Genomic DNA, 20,980 nt, shown 5'->3' on the forward strand with positions numbered 1-20,980 from the left:
ATGAACAACCGGAACCGTATTTTTTCCACCAGCTTTGTTGCTGTAAATCTAATGTTGAGTTGTGACTGATCTCATGGACGCTGCTTTGGTTCATTAATAATGTAATTAATGAAATAAACTCATTTTTAAAGGGATAATTCGGCAATTGTTCAGCCACACACACTGAATACACACACACACACACACACACACACACACCTGGCCTCCAGCTCCCAGGAAGTGACATCATCAGAGATCCAGGGGTTTGACGGCTCTGGCGTCGTGAAGAAAGGGTCGTACTCCATATACTGTTCAGAGAAACTCAACAAACTACACACACACACACACACACACACACACACACACACACACACACGCACGCACGCACGCACGCACGCACACACAGAGAGAGACAAATGTGTGTAAATATATAGTTATTCAGTTTTTATATTCATTTCAATAATTTCTAGGAATAATATGTAAACTTAAATTAAATTTAGGACTTGTGTGTTAAGTTTTCAGCTTTTATGCTCTCAAAATAATTCCACATAAATCCATAATTTTTTTTATTAAGGCCTGTGCAGAAACGGCAAAAACAACAGTAAATTCTGCATATATATATATGGGCGGTGCAGTGGTGCAGTAGTTAGTGATGTCGCCTCATAGCAAGAAAGTCGCTGGTTCGAGCCTCAGCTGGCTCAGTTGGCGTTTCTGTGTGGAGTTTGCATGTTCTCCCTGTGTTCGTGTGGGTTTCCTCCAGGTGCTCCGGGTTCCCCCACAGTCATAAGACATGTGGTACAGGTGAATTGAGTAGGCTAAATTGTCTGTAGTGTATGAGTGTGAGTTTCCCAGAGATGGGTTGCAGCAGGAAGGGCATCCGCTGCATAAAACATGTGCTGGATAAGTTGGTGGTTAAAACAATAATAACTGGTCACTCTTTATTTTGATGGCCTGTTTGTTGAATTTAAGTTACATTACATCTACATGCCAACTGATGTTCATTAGATTATAAGTAGACTGTTAGGTTGGGGTTAGTGTTAGTTGACAGGTACTTGCAAAGTTACTTATAGTCAGTTAAATGTCTGTTGAAGGAGCAGAATCAGCAGATATTAAGCAGACAGTCTACTAATACTCAACTGGACCATCAAAATAAAGTCTTACTGAATAACTCGATTTTTAGAAAAAGCTCAAACTTTAAAAACAACATAGACAAATAACAAACGTCTGAACAGAAAGACTGAAGAACTTTGAATAAATAAACAAGTTAAAAGCTTGACGTTTAAGATTATTTTATTAATTAATGATGCACTAATAAAGTGACTGTTAAAGCCGTTTATAATGTTACAAAATGTTATATTAATATTTCATATCTATTAATCTATGAGCACTGAAAAATTACATTTATCATGGTTTCAAGCAAAAAAAAAACTACACTGATGATAATAATAATGAATGTTTCTTGATCATCAAGTCATCACATTACAGTCTGATTTCTGAAGGATCATCTGACACTGAAGTTTGTAGAAGTGATGCTGTAAATTCAGCTTTACATCACAGATATAAATGACACTTATTACATATTCACATAGATAACATCTATTCTAAATGACAACAATATTTGATTATTTTACAGCATTTTATATCAATCAATGCAGCATTTTTAAAAACAAGAGACTTTTTTCCAATAAAACCAACTTTTATGAACACTATATACCGAATATCTTTACTTCAAATCAAATAGAGTTTATTAGTATAGCAATTAATGAGCAGATAACTCACCTCTCTGCAACTTTGGACATTTTTAACCGATGTCTGTCTAACTGCGCTTGCCAGTACTGTATCTGTAACAGAACAAATGGACAAATTCACTACAATATATGAAAACATTGAGTAGAAAAATATACAGCAGAAGTCAGAATTATTCGCCCTCCTGTGAATTTCTGTCTCATAGTCTAATAGTTGGCGACCCCTGATGAATAAGGGACTAAGCCGAAGGAAAATGAATGCTTGATTTCAAACTATGCTGGTCAAATCTGAGTAATAGTGGGATAATTACAGCTACAGGTCAGTTTTACTTTCACACACGGACCGAAAGAGAGTGTGTTTTACTCATTGACTGTAAAAGATATGGATGCAGTATCTGTGACGTCACCCATAGGTTTCTGAAGAGCACAAATAAGCTACAAGTGGGCGTGGCCACTCAGCGCCATTTTGTTTGCGCATCATCGCTCCAATAGGGGGGTAACCAAACAAAGGCAAAGAGGCAGAGCATGAGGATGACCGGAGCCACAGATGCCTGCTGGCATTTTGCTTAGACTGGCTTGACTTTGGGAGAAATGCTTAATACTTTAATACCTGCGACTCGTTTGTGTTCTGACAACATGTGCTTGGCTGTACACTATATCAATAAAGTGTTTAGTCTTTTAAAAACACTGTAGTAATCCACTGAGCCACTAAACATTGCTCTTATGATGTTTTTCTACAGGAGGAAAACCCTGAATTACTTCCAAACACTTCAGATATAGTGTGTGTTAGTAAATGCAAGACTATTGATGAACTCCAGCATAACACTGTATGACAACACTTTAGATGACTGATCTAGAGTCTACAGTTAATCAATCTGTCACATTCTGGAGGGCATTACAGCTCTAAAGAACATTATAAATGATAAATTAGCAAGACCAGCGACGAGATGATCCCAAGGTGTCCATATCCAGGACCAGGCCGTATCCTGAGCAGCTGCTGTGGTGGACATGGAGGAGTGGAGAACATGATAAACACCAAAAACGTTCTTTGTACCAGACTGTAAACAATATGATCACATCACCCCAATTGTATCCTCCTTACACTGGCTGCCTGTTAAGTTTTGTATTGATTATAAAATATTGCTTCTTACCTACAAAGCTTTAAATAATCTAGCTCCTGTTTATCTAACCAACCTTCTGTCTCGCTACAATCCAACCCACTTTTTAATATCTCAAAACTCAAGGCTCCTCGTAGTACCTCGAGTACTACATACTAAGTCAAGTAAAGGAGGTCGAGCCTTCTCATTTATGGCTCCTAAACTCTGGAATAGCCTTCCTGATAATGTCCGAGGCTCAGACACACTCTCCCTATTCAAAACTAGATTAAAGACCTATCTGTTTAGTAAAGCATAAACTCAGTGCACCACTTAGCGGTATGATGAATGAACGTGCTCCACGCATCTCGTTTATATACACTATGAACTACGCAGATTATTCTCTTTATTCTCCATTTCCACTTGGGGATCCTCATCCCGAGGCCCTCAGACTATGCAGAGCCACTGATACGATCAAAGACCTGTGAAGAAATGATCCCAAGGTTTCCATAATCCTGGACCAGGCCGTATCCTGAGCAGCTGCTGTGGTGGTCATGGAGGAGTGGAGAGCATGAGAGCATGTTTCCTGTGACGCTCCAGGGACAGACGAGTGTCGCTGACGTCCAGCTTCTCCAACGCCTAGACTGTAGGCGTATTGAACTGAATTGAATAGAAATGTGCTCTATTATGGATCCAGGTCTAGCAGAATTTCCATGAATTTCAGTTACTTCTGTATTAGCTTCACGAGGGAGAGCGGGAGGCTGGCGGTTGATTTTACTGTACACACACACACACACACACTCTCTCTCCATCTCTCCGTGTGCAGCTCATTACTGCATGTCATGAAGGTTTAATGTGAAGTCTGGCTAATTTTAGTCGGTATTAATGATTTCAGTCACTCAGACAGGAAGTTGCCCACATTTATTGTTCTGGTTTGCAGACGTGTGTAAGGTTTCATCAGCTGAAGGAGAGACGTTTGCAGGACAGATATCAGAGAGGTTCATATTACATACGATATATATTCATGTGTGTGTGAGTTGTGTGTATGTATATTTGAGTGTGTGTATGTATATGTGTGTGCCTGGAGATATGTGCATGTGTGTATTAATATGTGTGTGTGTATTTGACAATGTGAGTGTTTATGTATGTATGTATGTATGTATGTATGTGTGTGTGTGTGCGTATAAGGGTTACCGAGTCTGTCAGTGTATGTGTTTGTACAGTGTTTGTGTGTGTGTGTCTGAAATGTGTTTGTGTATATCTGAGTGTGTGTGTGTGTGTGTGTGTGTGTGTGTATTAGTGTGTGTATGTGAGTTGTGTTTGTGTGTGAGTATTTGAGTGTGTGTATATATGTATATGTTTGGGAGGAGCATGTGACTGTGTGTATTAGTGTGTGTGTGTTTTGTATGTGCACTTACATGCATATGTGTGTGTGCGTGTGCACGTGTATCTATTAGCGTTTGTGAGTGTATTATTGTGTGTATATGAAGTGTGTGTGTTAGTTTGTGGATGTGAGGTACGTGTGAGTGTATTAGTGTGTGTGTCACCTGTGTACGCAGCTCATCCTCTGTCGGTTCTCTGACCTCTGGTGTGCTGGTGTGTGTTGGACTGTGACTGCGGATGTCATTCTGTAGGCCGTAAACAGACTGCGCACATACACAAACACACACACACACACATGAACAGATGAGCAGAGGTTAATCAGAGGTGTGTGTTTTTCTCATTTCTGCACAGACAGAAACACTCATGTTCTAAACTCAAGCTCTTCTCCTTTAATCTCTCATAATAATCTTTATTACAGTATAAAATACACTACGCCTATGGAGAGTGCCCACTAATGCCAACATGTGTGTGTGTGTGTGTGTTTACCTTCCGTGTTTTGTGCGGTTGCTTCATGCGTGAGGATTTCTTTATGTCGGCTTCAGTTGTGTTCACACAGCCAGGCTGAAAGAAAACACACAGACACACACAGACACACACACACACACACACACACACACACACACACACACACACACACACACACACACACACACTTCATGATTACTACAATTTTTAAGGAATATTATTAGAAACACTATGAATAATACAGTATATAATAATTGTATATTAAAAGAATGAAGGAAAATAAAATATTTAAATAAGTCTAAAAGTTTCAATAACTCAATATTCTTCAGCTAAAACCAAAAAAAATAATTAAATGTAAAATAATAAAACTGCAGCGCAATACAAATATGATCATATTTATATGATTTAACATGTTATCAGAAAGTAATTTGAATATTAAATTCATTATAAATGTTATATTATAAAATCATTCATTCATTCATTTATTTATTTTCTTTTCAGCTTAGTCCCTTTATTAATCCGGGGTCGCCACAGTGGAATGAACCACCAACTTATCCAGCATATGTTTTACGCAGCGGATGCCCTTTCATCTCTGGGAAACACCCATACACACTCACTCACACTCATACACTACGGACAATTTAGCCTAGCCAATTCACCTGTACCGCATGTCTTTGGACTGTGGGGGAAACCGGAGCACCCGGAGAAAACCCACGTCAACACAGGGAGAACATGCAAACTCCACACAGAAACGCCAACTGAATCAGCCGAGGCTCGAACCAGCGACCTTCTTGCTGTGAGGCGACAGCAGTACCTACTGCGCCACTGCACCGCCATGAATTATTGAATTTATTATTATTATTATAATTGATAAAGTCAACAAGAAAACAGATAGACTTCTGCATAGACTTTTCTCATCACTTATTTAATCTCAGGTCATTTTTCCCCACACACATGAGCATTTATTTAGCTTATATACACTATAAACACCAGCTACGCTAATTATTTTCTTTATTCTCTATTTCCACTTGGGGATACTCATCCCGAGGCCCCTAGAGACCATACAGTGCCATTGATGCGATCCAAGATATGCGGAGAAATGATGCCAAGGTCTCCATAATCCTGGACCAGGCCGTATCCTGAGCAGATGCTGTGGTGGTCATGGAGGAGTGGAAAGCGTGCGTCTGAATCCTGAAAGACCCCAGTGACAGACAAGTCTCTGCATTGATCCTGTGGGTCAGCCTGAACACCCGCCGGTGGCCTACTCACACCTGCAGCTTCTCCATGGTGGACGTCCAGCGTCTTCCAGCCTCAGCGCCTAGACTGCAGCTCCACACAGGAAGTTTGGTCAGAAGAATAATGGTCATGCCCAACAGAGCCTAGTTCCTTTCAAGGTTTTTTCCCCTTCACTTTGTCAATTGGTGAAGTTTGTTCCTCCGCTGTCGCCACTGGTTTGTTTGGATCGGGACTTGTAGGGCAGCGCATCGATGGATTTGCTCTTCAGTGTTTGGACTCTCAGCAGTGAAATTTAAACCACACTGAACTGAACTTCATCTCTGAACACTGGACTTTACTAGAACTATGTAAAGCTGCTTTGACACAGTCTACATTGTATAAGAGCTAGAGAAATAAACTTGAATTGAATGAGCAGAGATGATGCGTTTCGTCAGATGCAGCTCTTCTATTAGATGCACAGATAATATGAGTGTATTTTCATGTATTTTAATCTCACCACGGGTCGATGGACATCCCAGAAGGCCCGTTCCTGACTGTCCAGGATCTTGCGCTCGATCTTGTCCCGCTTTTTATCTACTCTAAAAAAAAGAAAGAAAGAAACAAACCTTCAGAAATCACACACTGATGATCTCCGCTGATCTGACATCTGATCACTCACTTCGCTTGTGCTTCGGCTTGCATAAAAATAAACTCCCATTTCCGTGCGAAAGCTCTTTGTAGCCTGGCCAGACTCTCCTGCACACACACACACACACACATGCACATCAAAGAGTGATGATTTCTGTGTGTTAATTAGTGCAGCGTTTCCCAACCCTGTTCCTGGAGGCACACCAACAGTACACATTTTTCATGTCTCCCTTGTCTGAGCCATTATCTTCAGGTTTTGGAGTCTCTTCTAATGTCCTGATGAGTTGATTCAGGTGTGTTTCATTGGGGAGAGGCTGAAAATGTGTACAGTTGGTGTGCTTTCAGGAACAGGGTTGGGAAACACTGAATTAGTGAATATGAAACTGATCTGAAGTCAGTGGAGGAGAACAGAGACGCTCACAGCTTCATAATCCGCCAGCTCCAGGCGAGCTTTATTCTGCATGGTTCTCTTACACAGGTAAACCGCTGTGGAGAAACAAACACACACACACACACACACACACACACACACATTTAATTATTTTATTTGGAGTGACTAATACTAATTAAAGAAACACAGCATACAAATAATCACAAAGAGCCCGTAATGCTTCACAGTACAAGCAATGTGCAAATATGAATATCTTTTAACCCTATAAAGCCGCATGTATTATATTTGATACACGAGCTTCTAAGACCTATATAATATCAACCTGATCAATACTTTGTTTAAAAACCTGTTGTATATGATGTGATACTTGTATTCTCCCCCCTAGTGGACTTTTCATGACACTGCAGGCCGTGGAAGGGCTTGTTTTTACCTTTTTCAAACGGCTACTGTCATTGAATTACTCGGATGCTTTCTGGCTAAAAACATTTGCCTAATTTCAAGTTGTTAAAGTAAGAATCAAATTTATATTGTTACTAATTTTATTAAACAAAGGTTTTCTTGATTGAAACAAAGCATATTTACTTAATTAATTTATTTTGTTGCAAATAAATAGTGTTGAAAATCATGTCAAATTTGATACAACAGGTATAAAAGGTGCTTTATTTCCGAAAAATCATGTCACATTTTTGTAATGCAGTCAATATAAAGCCTACTACAGTGCAAACACACTGCTTTTGGATGATTGAATTATTATAATTAGTGACAGAAACACCATTTTAAATTACATTGTGGGTATTTTTACAATAATTCATAATCAATAAACTATTTTGATCAATTTTTTTAATGTCAAAAGAATAGAGGAAGAAGAAAGATAAACTAAAGTGTCTCGATAATGTCATCAGCATAATAGTCTATGGCAATTAAAGTGACAGGTGAAGATGAGGAGGAGGAATGGACCATGCATGATGATGGTCATTCAGACAGCAGTGATGAGGAAGATTATCAAGAAGAAAGTGTTGTCCAGACAAGCACAGAAGTAAAGCAAACCCAGAACACAGTCAGAAAGCAGTCAGCAACTGGCAATGCAAAAAGGAAAGAATACAGATGGACAAAATACAACATCATAGTACATTTGTTGAGTTCATTGCATCTGCTGAGGACTCATACCGACTGCTTTCTGACTGTGTCCTGTGTTTGTATTGTTGGGACCTCATCTTCTTGTCTGGACTAAAATTTTTTCTTAATAATCTTCCTCATCACAGCTGCCTGAATGACCATCATCATCATCATGCATGGTCTGAAGACTCCATCCCTCCTCATCATCTTCCCCTAACTGCTCTATGGCACTTTAATTGCCATCTATTATTATGGAGTCTGCATATGCACAGTATTGAAATAGTTAGCCACTGATGAAATGCTACCGGACACTGGAGAACAAATAAACCTGCACAGTATATTCAAAGATGGCAAGTCTATAAACACAGATGCCAAAGAGATTGAGAAAGTCAGCGCCATTGATGTGATCCAAGGCTTGTGAAGAAATGATGCCAAGGTCTCCATAATCCTGGACCAGGCCGTATCCTGAGCAGATGCTGAGGTGGTCATGGAGGAGCGGAGAGAGTGCGTCTGATTCCTGAAAGACCACAGTGACAGACGAGTCTCTGCATTGATCCTGTGGGTCAGCCTGAACACCCGCCAGTGACTTACTCACACCTGCAGCTTCACCACGATGGACATCCAGTATTCTCCAGCCTCCAGCGCCTCGACTGCAGCTCTGCACACGATGTTTGGCCAGAGGAGAACTAGTCGTGCACAACTGAGCCTGGTTTCTCTCCAGGTTTTTCCTTCACTTTGGTCAATTGGTGAAGTTTGTTCCTCCACTGTCGTCACTGGCTTGCTTGGTTTGGGTCTTGTGTAGCTGCACATCCGTGGATTTGCTCTTCAGTGTTTGAACTTTCAGCAGTGAAAATTAAACCACACTGAACTGAACTTCAACACTGAAAACTGCACTGACGGACTCTTAATTTACTGCCTACTACTAAATCTACATTGTAAAAGCGCTATATAAATAAACACGAATTGAATTTTATAGTTTTTCCTCCATTTCTTGTTTCCAAATAGCTCGAAAAGAAGCCCCCATCCCATCTCTCCCCCATCCTCCTGCTGGCCTGCACATACCCACACTAGTGGATGCTGCTCTCTCATTGGCTGTAGGTAATCGCCAATGTTATTTTCAATCAGAACACATTTCACACGGCATGATTTTGAATCGGCAACAGCTCCAGATATTTAGCAAGCTAAATATCTCACGGGTGTTGGCGACCTATCGGCGATTCTCCCAGATTGCGTTTTTGATCATTCACACTGTGTGATGGTTAATCATGTGAACGAGAACTGGTTTGCCTGTTATTTCAGGCATTAGTCTGCGATTTCTCAAAACCTGATTCAAAATCAGGGCTAAAATCATGCAGTCTGAACTCAGCATAAGGGGGCTAATAATATCGAGCTTAAAATGGGTTTTAAGAAATTAAAAACTGCTTTTATTCTAGCCGAAATAAAACAAATGCAGAAGAAAAAATATTATAGGGAATACTGTGAAAATTTCCTGAATCTGTTAAACATCCTTTGGGAAATATTTGAAGAAGAGGGTGAATAATTTTGACTTCAACTATATATTGCAGCATCATCTATCTGATCAAACACACTTTATCTCCATACTGTACATGCTCTATTTTCTACATGCACTTTTAAACAGTCATTAGAATTACTCAAAATAAAGCAAAACAAGCAGGGAAGAAAGCTGCAGTGAGTCGTAGATGAAGATGTACTATAAGCTCATTATTTTTAATTTATTAATTTGAGTTAATTTGCTGGGAAGCATTAGTCTCATTAGAGAAACATCTGCTGTTTTAATTACTCGCATATTTTCTGTTTTCATTTCAATTTAAGTTACAGGTTTATTTTGTGTGTGTGTCTGTGTCTATAAGGGTGCACTCATGCTACACTCATACTCACACTCATCATATACTATTCCTGGTTCGTTTGACTACGATATGAAATATGTATTATTTAATTTCCCCCGTCCAAAGCAAATGCATGCATGGAGTCTGTGTGTGACAGTCTTACTAGCCAACTGAGTGAGCACACTTTCGTTCTGCCCAATCAGAATTGCGCAACTGAACTATGAGGAACGCCCAAACAGGAAAGCGCGGACGAGTGGGATGATGGTGTCTGCCGCTTCAGAAGCTTTAATAGACAAATTGATATCAAAGAAAAACAGGACATCAGTAATATGGGAATATTTTGGGTTTCAAAGTCACACAAAATTAAAGTTGAATGTTTTGATAACTTCGTGTGTGTTTCTTGTGCATTCACGGCTCGCGGTGCAGGTATGTGCGTCGTCTGTAGTGACTGACTGTAATGTAATGTACTACACAAATATAATTTGTCATTTTATTTTCATAGGACAGTTCTTTATAGATGCATTAGTTGCAGAATTTTAAAGCATTTTAATTATATAAATGCTTCATACTGGATATTACATTATTCTATAAGCATGACTTTAAGGAGACTTTGTTTTAGACAATATAAGCTACAGAAAGGCTTTTATCAGCCATATTAGTTTGCTGAATGTTCTGTATTTTTATAATTATTATTTTATTTGGTTGTGTAATAAGCTACACTATCTCCCTAATTTGAGTTCAACTTGTTTACAGAAAGGTAAGGTCATTTCAGATTCAGAAATCAGAATCAGAAAGAGCTTTATTGCCAGGTATGTTCACACATACGAGGAATTTGTTTTGGTGACAGAGCTTCTACAGTGCAACAGGATTACAGAGACAGGACAAACAGATAATAAATATATTTAAAAAAAATAGAAGTAGTGAGTGCAAATATACAGATTGACAAGTGTATGTGCGTGTTTATTACTATATACAACATTATATGTGCAGCTGTTTTGTGCAAATTGGCATGTAAAGTGTGTTGTTAAATAAGTGTATGTGTGTATAAAAGTGTATAAGTAGTGATGTTGGTTTCACAATTATTATCATCAAGTGTTCATGAGATGGATTGCCTGAGGGAAGAAACTGTTTCTGTGTCGGGCTGTTCTGGTGCGCAGTGCTCTGTAGCGTCGACCAGAAGGTAAAAGTTCAAAGAGGCAGTGTGCTGGGTGTGAGGGGTCCAAAGTGATTTTGGCAGCCCTCCTGCTCGCTCTGGATAAGTACAGTTCTTGGGGAGTAGGAAGGGTTGTACCAGTGATTCGCTCAGCAGTCTGAACTATTCGACGTAGTCTTTGGTGGTCATATTTAGTAGCTGAGCTAAACCAGACAGTTATTGATGTGCAGATGACTGATTCAATGATGGAGGTGTAGAATTGTTTCAGCAGCTCCTTTGGGAGGTTAAACTTCCTCAGCTGACGAAGAAAGTACAGCCTCTGTTGAGCTTTTTTGACAATGGAGTCAATGTGAGTGTCCCACTTCAGGTCCTGTGACATGGTGGTGCCCAGGAACCTGAATGGCTCCACTGCTGCCACAATGCTGTCCATGATGCTCAGTGGGGGGAGAGCAGGGGGGTTTCTCCTGAAGTCCACTATCATCTCCACTGTTTTGAGCGTGTTGAGCTCCAGGTTGTTGTGACTGCACCAGACAGCCAACTCCTTAACCTCCTGTCTTTAAGCAGACTCGTCACCATCCTGAATGAGACTGATAAGTGTAGGCCGATTTTTTTTGTGTTTACTGTTTGCTGTAGAGAAAAATGAGGGTTTCATTTCTGAATATTTAAAAACTAATTTGAATAAATCTTTTAAGTTAGTTTCTTTTTAGTTCCTTTTTTTTAACTAACACTCACTGCATTTTAGCAGTAAGAAGCTACGATACAGATAATTGAGCTTGACTATGAAATTCAATTGAAAATCAAATCGAAATCGCAATATCTGTCAAAAAAAATAAGTGAATATAAAATTAATAAATAAATAACAAGAATAATAAAATAATAATAAAATAATTAGATATTTTCCCCAAATTGCACAGCCCTAACTGTGAGTTCTCTGAATCGAGCCCGGGTTCAGTTGGCCGGCCCTGACCTGGTTGGACGAGGTGTGCCAGAGCGCGGTTCACTTGGGCTTTGGCGTAGTACGCTTGTATTGTGAGTGCAAATCGTGCCTGAGCCCAAAACTGAAGAGGAGACGTGACTTTTTAGGGACTGTTTTATATGGATTTATTAATCATTCTTACTGTTCAATGAACGTGAACTGTCATAAGTTTTTAAAAACGCAAACCCTCACTGCACGACAGCTGCACCTTCAGTAAACCTCCTAATACCTGCAGCACAAGCACACTCCAACACAGTTCAAGACAACTAGTGTGAGTACACCCTGAGAGAATCTGTAAGTACCTTTGTGTGAGTGCTTGTGTGCACATCTGTCAGTGAGTGTGTGTGTGCAAGTAAGTGTGTCTGTATATGTGTCTGAGTGTGTAAGAGTGAGAGTGATTGAGTGAGTGAGTGAGTGAGTGAGTATATGGTGTGTGTGTCTGTCAGTTTATGTGTATACGAGTGAAGGTGTAAGTGTGAAACTGCATGTTTGTGTGTGTGTGTGTGTGTAAGTGTGTCTGTATATGTGTCTGAGTGTGTAAGAGTGAGAGTGATTGAGTGAGTGAGTGAGTGAGTATATGGTGTGTGTGTGTGTGTGTGTGCGTGTGTGTGTGTGTGTGCGTGTGTGTGTGTGCGTGTGCGTGTGTGTGTGTGTCTGTCTGTCTGTCTGTCTGTCAGTTTATGTGTATACGAGTGAATGTGTAAGTGTGAAACTGCATGAGTGTGAATGTCGGTTTGTCTCAGTGTGATGCTGTACATCATGTTCAGTGTGTGTATCGATCAGTCTGATGTGGTTGTGTTTCAGGATGCTAACACACTCCATTATCTTCATCATCATCATCTTCATCATAAACACACACACACACACAAACACACACACACACACTTACCGTAATCTGTGTTTTCTGGCTCCCAGCAGTTCGACGGCCAGAAGTATGGAGTCTGTGATGGACAGAAGTCATCATCAAAATATCTTCATTCAGACTCACACACACACACACGCACAGACTCATACACACTCACACATCGCTTGATACACACACAAATATTATTGCGCTATAGGCTGTTTTTCAGACTCTGATGAACTAGTGTGCGTGTGTGTGTGTCATGTGACAGCTCTCGGGCACCTCAGCCAATCAGACGAGAGCGTGAGTGTCTAACCTGAAAGCGGTAGAAGGTTCCGTCGTCCTTCAGTGTGAGAACATGGTCTGAGATGGGGAAGAAATAACCATGAGCCGCCATCAGAGAACCCAGATGAAGAGCCTCCACTGCAACACACACACACACAACACAGACAACACGCTACATGAAGAGATTTGCAGTGATAAGCAATTTGGCTGTTTTCACCAGACGAAACAGGACAGAAATGTGAATACAGCCATTCAGAAGCACAGAATAGTGCACTCACTGCACTCTAACAGTATGGTGGGGTTTATAATCTAATTAATACATATTAAACCGCTTAAACATTATTAAATGCACATGCTGAATCACTGATATGTGTTGGTTTTGAGTCTGAAGTTCAGTTTCACCGGTTTATTTTATTTTCTAGATCTGAGGTGAACTATCTGCTGCTGCTTTCAGTAGTATGGCAATAAATGTGATGTAAAATGGCATTCAAGCTCACATTATCAGCATTTAAAGCCTCATTCACACTACGAGCGTCTCACAGCGGCAAAGCAACCGACCGTTCATTTCAATGAAGAGTGAGCGTGTCCAGCGTTATGACAAAGTTAAAAATCCTTCAACTTTATGCAAATGAAGAGCTGATTTCTTGAGCGACAGCCAATAGGAGCACCAGTAGAGCTCACATGATCCTCTCTCAGCTCCTGCAGAGGCCGGTTGTATTCTCCATGCTGTAGACCCCCTGTTACGACCACGGTCACAACATCAGATAAGGGAGAAAACAAACGGATCAGTCTAGGGGTTTTATTAACTGAATAACCAAACGTGAACAAGGTGTGGGGAGAAAACACAATAAGGCTGAACACGAATGGAGCACAACTCCACGTCTGGACGGCCGCTCAAATCCCCGTCACTGAAACACTGCAGCGTGAGCTCTTAAATCGCCAGCGGTCAATGGTCTGCAGGTGCGAAAGGAGTCTACTCAATCAAAACACAAACAGCAACACTAGAGGGCGACAAAGTAACAGAAATAAATAAATAGTAAATACATAGACATGTACCACCTTCATCCCCCAGAAGTGTTACCATCACCACTACAAAAACGAATGGTACTTTCAAACACCATTTCCCAAACACCATGTCATGCCCTTTACCCACTTATTCCACCCGGGACAATGCATCAGCACAACCTCTGACATGCTTAACGTCAAGGTCGTAGGGCTGCAAAAATTCTCCAGCGCATAAGACGCTGATTAGAGTTACGCATAGTGTTTAAGAAAGTGAGAGGGTTATGGTCACAATATATAACAATCGGATAACAATTGGACAGGTAAGCAAGAATCATTGCTTTGAAACATATAACAGAACCTACACGAGCCACACAATCATCTATTATTGGCAAGGATAGCAGTCACTTTTAGTTACGACATTTACACGTCGATAATCCGTACAAAGTCTAAATGTGCCATCAGATTTTTCTACCAGCAGACGCGGTGAACTCCATGGACTAGCACTGGATTCAGCGATGTGATTTTCCAACATGTACTCAACTTCTTTTTGCAGAAATGACCTTTTAAGTGGATTAACACGATATGGATGTTGGTAAAACCGACATCAATATCATGCTCAGTAACTGAGGTTAAACCAGGAATATCAGTGAACAACATTGGGAAACATTACAGACCTGCGTTTGCAGCAGGACGCCACCCAGAGCGACAGGCAGCTACAAAGTCGCTGCTAGTGTGAAGGAGGCATAACATTAAATAAAGCACATGAGGTGCACCTGAGGAGGATCATTGTTCACCTGTTAGAAATAAAAGTAAATAAATAAATAAGAAATATTTCCAAAATATAAATTTGAGGTGGTTATTCTTTGTCGTGTGCCGTTGCTTTTAGCTAGAACCCTATTTAAATCAGCCTTTAGGTTCGATAGTCAGTCACACTCACTTCAATTTGGCAACCTGCGCTTGCGTACACTCAACAGAGGAGCTAATTGAAAATGTGTTTTGACCCAGGAGTGCAATACCTGGTTCAACCACTGGGTGTCAGACTTGTACACTGCACTCTTAAGCATGTTTAGTCTGGTTTAAGGCCCTGATGAGTTAGTTTTCTACACTGCAGTCTCTTCTGGAAGAGTGTGTGATTATGTGTCTCTCAGAGAAGTGAAGAACCCTCAGGATCTCTCACTCTTCAGTCAGTCACACACACACACACACACACACACACACACACACACACACTGAGCTGAAGAGCATCCTCAGGTCTCCAGACTCTGAAACACCTGCTCTGACCAGACTTCTGTTTCAGAAGAAAAACACTTGTGCGTTATTTACAACATTATTTTTACATTTCCTTTTGACTTTATTGAATACTTCTGTTGTAAATGTAAAGATGTAAAGCTGTGTTTGATGGTGGACGTAAACGGCAGCGTCTGATCTCCTCCTGAAGCTGTTTCTTCACTGTCGTCACCTTCGCTAATTCACAGCGTAATTTAATAACCACAAGCGCTCTGAACGACCCGCCGGCGCTGCTGTCTAACCAGATTACTGAGGGAAATGTGTGTGTAAGTTACATCAGCTGACAGACAAACCACTGTGTGTGCGTGTGTGTGTGTGTGCGTGTACCTTGGTCTTCAATGCTCAGGTTCCTCTGCATCCACTGGACAATATCAGATCCTGCAAAACAGGAAAAAAACCCCAGCTCAAAACATCAGCCAAACAAACAGACAGATCACTCAGAAAACTGTGCTCGTGTTATGTATTTATCATTTATTCAGCTCCTCATTCTGATGGCAATTTATATACACTCAACTGCTCGTTAATACAAATTTCTAATCAGTCAGATGGCAGTAACTCAATGTATTTAGGCATGTAGACATGGTCAAGACGATCCGCTGCAGTTCAAAGCGAGCATCAGAATGGGGAAGAAAGAGGATTTAAGTGACTTTGAACGTGGCATGGTTGTTGCTGCCAGACGGGCTGCTCTGAGTATTTCAGAAACTGCTGATCTACTGGGATTTTCACGCACAGCCATCTCTAGGGTTTACAGAGAATGGTCCGACAAAGAGGAAATATCCAGTGAGCGGCAGTTCTGTGGGCGCAAATGCCTTGTTGATGCCAGAGGTCAGAGGAGAATGGCCAGACTGGTTCCAGCTGATAGAAAGGCAACAGTAACTCAAATAAGCACTCGTTACAACCGAGGTCTGCAGAAGAGCATCTCTGAACACACAACACGTCCAACCTTGAGGCGGATGGGCTACAGCAGCAGAAGACCACACCGGGTCTGATGAGTCTCCATTTCTGCTGCCACATTCAGATGGTCGGCTCAGAAATTGGCCTCAGCAACATGAAAGCATGGATCCATCCTGCCTTGTATCAGCAGTTCAGGCTGGTGGTGGTGTAATGGTGTGGGGGAGATTTTCTTGGCACACTTTAGGTCCATTAGTACCAATTGAGCATGGTGTCAACACCACAGCCTACCTGAGTATTGTTGCTGCCCATGTCCATCCCTTTATGACCATAGCATCTACATCTTCTGATGGCTACTTCCAGCAGGATAACGCACCATGTCATAAAGCGCCAATCATCTCAGACTGGTTTCTTGAACATGACAATGAGTTCACTGTACTCAAATGGCCTCCACAGTCACCAGAGCTCAATCCAATAGAGCACCTTTGGGATGTGGTGGAACGGGAGATTGGCATCATGGATGTGCAGCCGACAAATCTGCAGCAACTGTGTGATGCTAATGCTATCATGTCAATATGGAGCAAAATCTCTGAGGAATATTTCCAGTAGCTTGTTGAATCTACGCTACGAAGGATTAAGGCAGTTCTGAAGGCAAAAGTTGGTCAAACCTGGTACTAGTAAGGTGTACCTAATAAAGTGGCCAGTGAGTATATGGAAAACTGAAAATCTAAAATGTAAATGTCCTTCAGCTCTTTTTGAGAACACAGGTCATTTGTTTTTATTAAAGCACAAATAAGCAAAACAGAAATTAAACACTGCTTCATGGAGAAAAAAACATGAGAAAAAAAACAAAAGATAAAAAGATAAAAAGAAAGAAAGCAGAACATGAAAAAAGCTAATTAAGAATTGCTAAATGCTCAAGCCAGAAAACGAGCCTTTAACTTCGACTCAAGCTCATGTACAGGTACAGGTCATCTTCACTGGTGTTTGGCCTCAGTGTTTGTGAAGTAGGTTTCGGGGGCAGTCGGTGTGAGTTTCTGTGTCTTGCAGAGGCTTGTCTGAAACCCCAGAGGCTGGAGAGACACATCTGCATCTCAGAGCTTCTTCAGGGACACAGAAAGAAGAGCGTCCTGTTTTACTGAAAGAGTGACGTCCCGTAACACACACACACACTCACACCAGAGTCCTCCAACAAGGACATTACCATCAACACACAGTCAGATCTGAACCAGTTCAGCATTCAGAGCATCCTGCAACAACACACCCTCCACAGCAGCTCTTTAAACTTATGAACCCATAAGAGAGTTGACGGAAGGAGGATAGACGGTGAGAGAGTTGGCAAAATCAAGAATCAACAATCCTTATTCATCTATAAGCCATATCAGCACATGGGCTCAGGACTACTAAACCTTTTTGAAGTACCACAATATGTACTGTAGTTACATCTACAAATGCCAGTGAAAACTGTACTGTGCCAAAAGGAAGCCCTATGTTAACAGTGTCCAGAAGCGCCGTCGACTTCTCTGGGCTCGGAGGCATTTGGGATAAACCATCACACAGTGGAAACGTGTACAGTGGTGAGATGAATCAGTATTTTGGGAGTTTTTTGGGAGAAATGGATGCCGTGTGCTCTGGACCAAAGAAAAAAAGCATCATCCAGACTGTTACCAGCAACAAGTCCAAAAGCCAGGGTCTGTCATGGTATGGGGTTGTGCTAGTGCCCTTAGCAAAGGTAACTTGCTCTTCTGCGATGCTCCATTAATGCTAAAAAGTACACAGAGATTGTGGAGCAATCTTCTCCAGGGAGGCCCATGCATTTTTTAACAAGACAATGCAAAACCACATTACAGAGTCCTGCTGCAGAAGAAGAGGATACAGGTACTGGACTGGCCTCCCTGCAGTCCCGACCTGTCTCCAATAGAGAATGTGTGGCGCATTTTAAAGCGCAAAATGCATCAATGAAGACCCAATGAAGAATGGGACAAAATGACACCTGAAACACTTCATCACTTGGTGTTTACGGCCCATAAACGCCTTATAAGTGTTGTGAAAAGAAATGGCACCATTGCTTTACTTTTCCAGCTTTTTCAAAATGTGTTGCAAGAACCAAACTTGTAATACGTGTTGTAATATTTAAATATATGTATAAATAGTAATATTTAATTTAGTAATATTGTTTTTTTTAAATCATGAGAAACACTTTTTCTGATTTAGGGTCATATTTTGTAAAATAAATAAATAAATAATATAATGTAAATGTAAATTTACACAAAAAAAGACAAAAGCACACAACAAAACCAAACTTCATTTAAAGGGCACCTATGGTGAAAAATCTACTTTTCAAGCTGTTTGGACAGAAATGTGTGTAAGTATAGTGTATAAACTGTCATATTGGGGTGAAATAAGCACACCCAGTCCTTATTTTTCAAATTTAACAACATAAAAACGGTGGACCAATTAGAGCAGTTTTCAGATCGACCGCAACTTTACGTAGGAGTGTGGTCCCCCCGCCCACCAATATTGATTGACAGCTGCGCATTAACATGTCCGGTAGTCACGTGTATAATCATATCAACAAGAGAGGACGAGCGCAAAGCAGCCGGGAATAAAAGGTGTGTTCAGTTCGCTAGGATCATCAATCGTCATCAAATGTGATCAAGAGTGAGTTTCACAAGTTTAACATGTTTTAAAACAGAGCATGTGTGTAATGAATTACAGCGATTCACTTCAGCACAGCCGCGTGTCAGAACAATTATAAAGGAAGACGCTTCAATCGCGGTTTGTGGACGTTAAATCAGGTTTATTCTGTACATTAATATAACAGATCTCCATACAGCAGTGGAGATTAACCTGTATCATGTCACATATGCCTGCAAAACGAGTGCAAAGCTTAACGCGCTGTCTCTCTCTCTGTGTGTGTCTGCACTATGTATGTGTGTGTATGTGTCTGCGCTATGTGTGTGTGTCCTGGCTGTGTGTGTGCGTGAACTTTATAATGACATTGGGTGTGACTCATTGCAAATCCACAAAAACTGCATCAAATACTGATTGTTAAAGTTCTTACTGTAGTATTTCTCACACACGCTACGTGAGATCTGCTTTCTGAGGCAGCCGAGGGCGGAGATTGCTGACAGGCACGTGGGAACGGTGGGCGGGGAGGACTAGCCTTAAAGGGCCAGTACAAAAAAACAGCAACAACTTTTTTCCAGCTATAATACAGAGACTTCAAACAGCTCTAATAAATAATCTGATGGGTGTTTTGAGCTGAAACTTTACAGACACATTCTGGGGACACAAAAGACTTGTATTAAAGATGAAAAAAGGGTAACCTATGTGCCCTTTAAATGAAAACAGAATATATACAAACCAGACAAAATGATCAATTAAGCCACATCAGCTACTCGATGATGGTAAAATATCCTTGAGGCAAAGCAACAAACATGTGTTGAGTGTGTTTAGACAGTGAACGTGTGTGTGTGTGTGTGTGTGTGTGTGTTTCTGGTCTGAAAGCGGTGTGAAGTGTGTGTTGTGTTCGTCAGGCGCACCAGCTGTTACAGCAGCTAAATTTAAACTCTTTTAATTATCACTCTGTCTGTCTCTGAGCAGCGGCTCCATATGGATCTCACTCACTCAGCGCTCGACCTACTTCTGCTGGACGCCTCACATACTCTTACTCATCTTCATCTTTTTTCTTCATCATACTCCTCCTCATCATCACCATCCTCATTCTTAGCTTTATCCTCCTCCTCATCTTCATCATTCAATCATCTTCATCCTCATTGCCATCATCATCATCATCCTAATCCTCATCTTCATCATGATCCTCCTCATCATCTTCATCATCATCATAATCCTTGTCTTCATCTTCACCCTCTCATCATCTTCCTCCTTATCCTCATCTTCATCATGATCCTCCTCATCATCTTCATCCTAATCCTCATCATCTTCATCATCATCATAATCCTTGTCTTCATCTTCACCCTCTCATCATCTTCCTCCTTATCCTCATCTTCATCATGATCCTCATCATATCCATCCTAATCTATATCCTCCTCCTCCTCCTCCTCATCTTCATCATCATCCTCGTCATCATCTTCATCCTAATGCTCATCATCTTCATCATCCTTGTCTTCATCTTCACCCTCTCATCATCTTCCTCCTTATCCTCATCTTCTTCATGATCCTCCTCATCATATCCATCCTAATCTATATCCTCCTCCTCCTCATCATCTTCATCCTAATCTATATCCTCCTCCTCCTCATCCTCATCTTCATCCTAATGCTTATCCTCATCATCTTCATCATTATGATCCTTGTCTTCATCTTCATCATCATGAGCAGTCTTATCTTCATCCTCATCCTCATCTTCATCCTGATCTGTCTCCTCATCCTCATGATCCTCATCTTCATCCTGATCCGCCTCCTCATCCTCATGATCCTCATCTTCATCCTCATGATCCTCATCTTCATCCTGATCTGTCTCCTCATCCTCAGGCCTCCTCTCAGCTCTTTTCATCAATATTTGTCCATTTTGTGGACTCTTGTAAGGATTCACTGGAGGCCAGTGTGTGTGTGTGTGTGTGTGTGTGTGTGTGCGTGCGTGCGTGCGTGTGTGTCAGATTTAACCGGAGTTCGAGGAAGTGTCAAATTGAGATG

General features: G+C 41.0%; 1 protein-coding gene across 2 annotated transcripts in view; it reads right to left on the reverse strand.

Moving 5' to 3' along the window:
• rgs7b (regulator of G protein signaling 7b) overlaps window positions 1–20,980 on the reverse strand; it is a 99,897-nt gene that overhangs the window by 20,842 nt on the left and 58,075 nt on the right. For both annotated transcript variants that reach the window (XM_056469480.1, XM_056469479.1), the window contains exons 4-13: window positions 15,761–15,811; window positions 13,173–13,279; window positions 12,902–12,953; window positions 6,951–7,015; window positions 6,561–6,637; window positions 6,399–6,480; window positions 4,688–4,762; window positions 4,366–4,464; window positions 1,759–1,820; window positions 199–309 (exon numbers count right to left, since the gene is read on the reverse strand). In XM_056469480.1, coding sequence (XP_056325455.1) covers window positions 199–309; window positions 1,759–1,820; window positions 4,366–4,464; window positions 4,688–4,762; window positions 6,399–6,480; window positions 6,561–6,637; window positions 6,951–7,015; window positions 12,902–12,953; window positions 13,173–13,279; window positions 15,761–15,811 — 781 coding nt within the window. The remainder of the gene's footprint in view (window positions 1–198; window positions 310–1,758; window positions 1,821–4,365; window positions 4,465–4,687; window positions 4,763–6,398; window positions 6,481–6,560; window positions 6,638–6,950; window positions 7,016–12,901; window positions 12,954–13,172; window positions 13,280–15,760; window positions 15,812–20,980) is intronic.

Source organism: Danio aesculapii, chromosome 12, assembly GCF_903798145.1.
Source record: "Danio aesculapii chromosome 12, fDanAes4.1, whole genome shotgun sequence".
NCBI classification, from domain to species: Eukaryota; Metazoa; Chordata; class Actinopteri; order Cypriniformes; family Danionidae; genus Danio; species Danio aesculapii.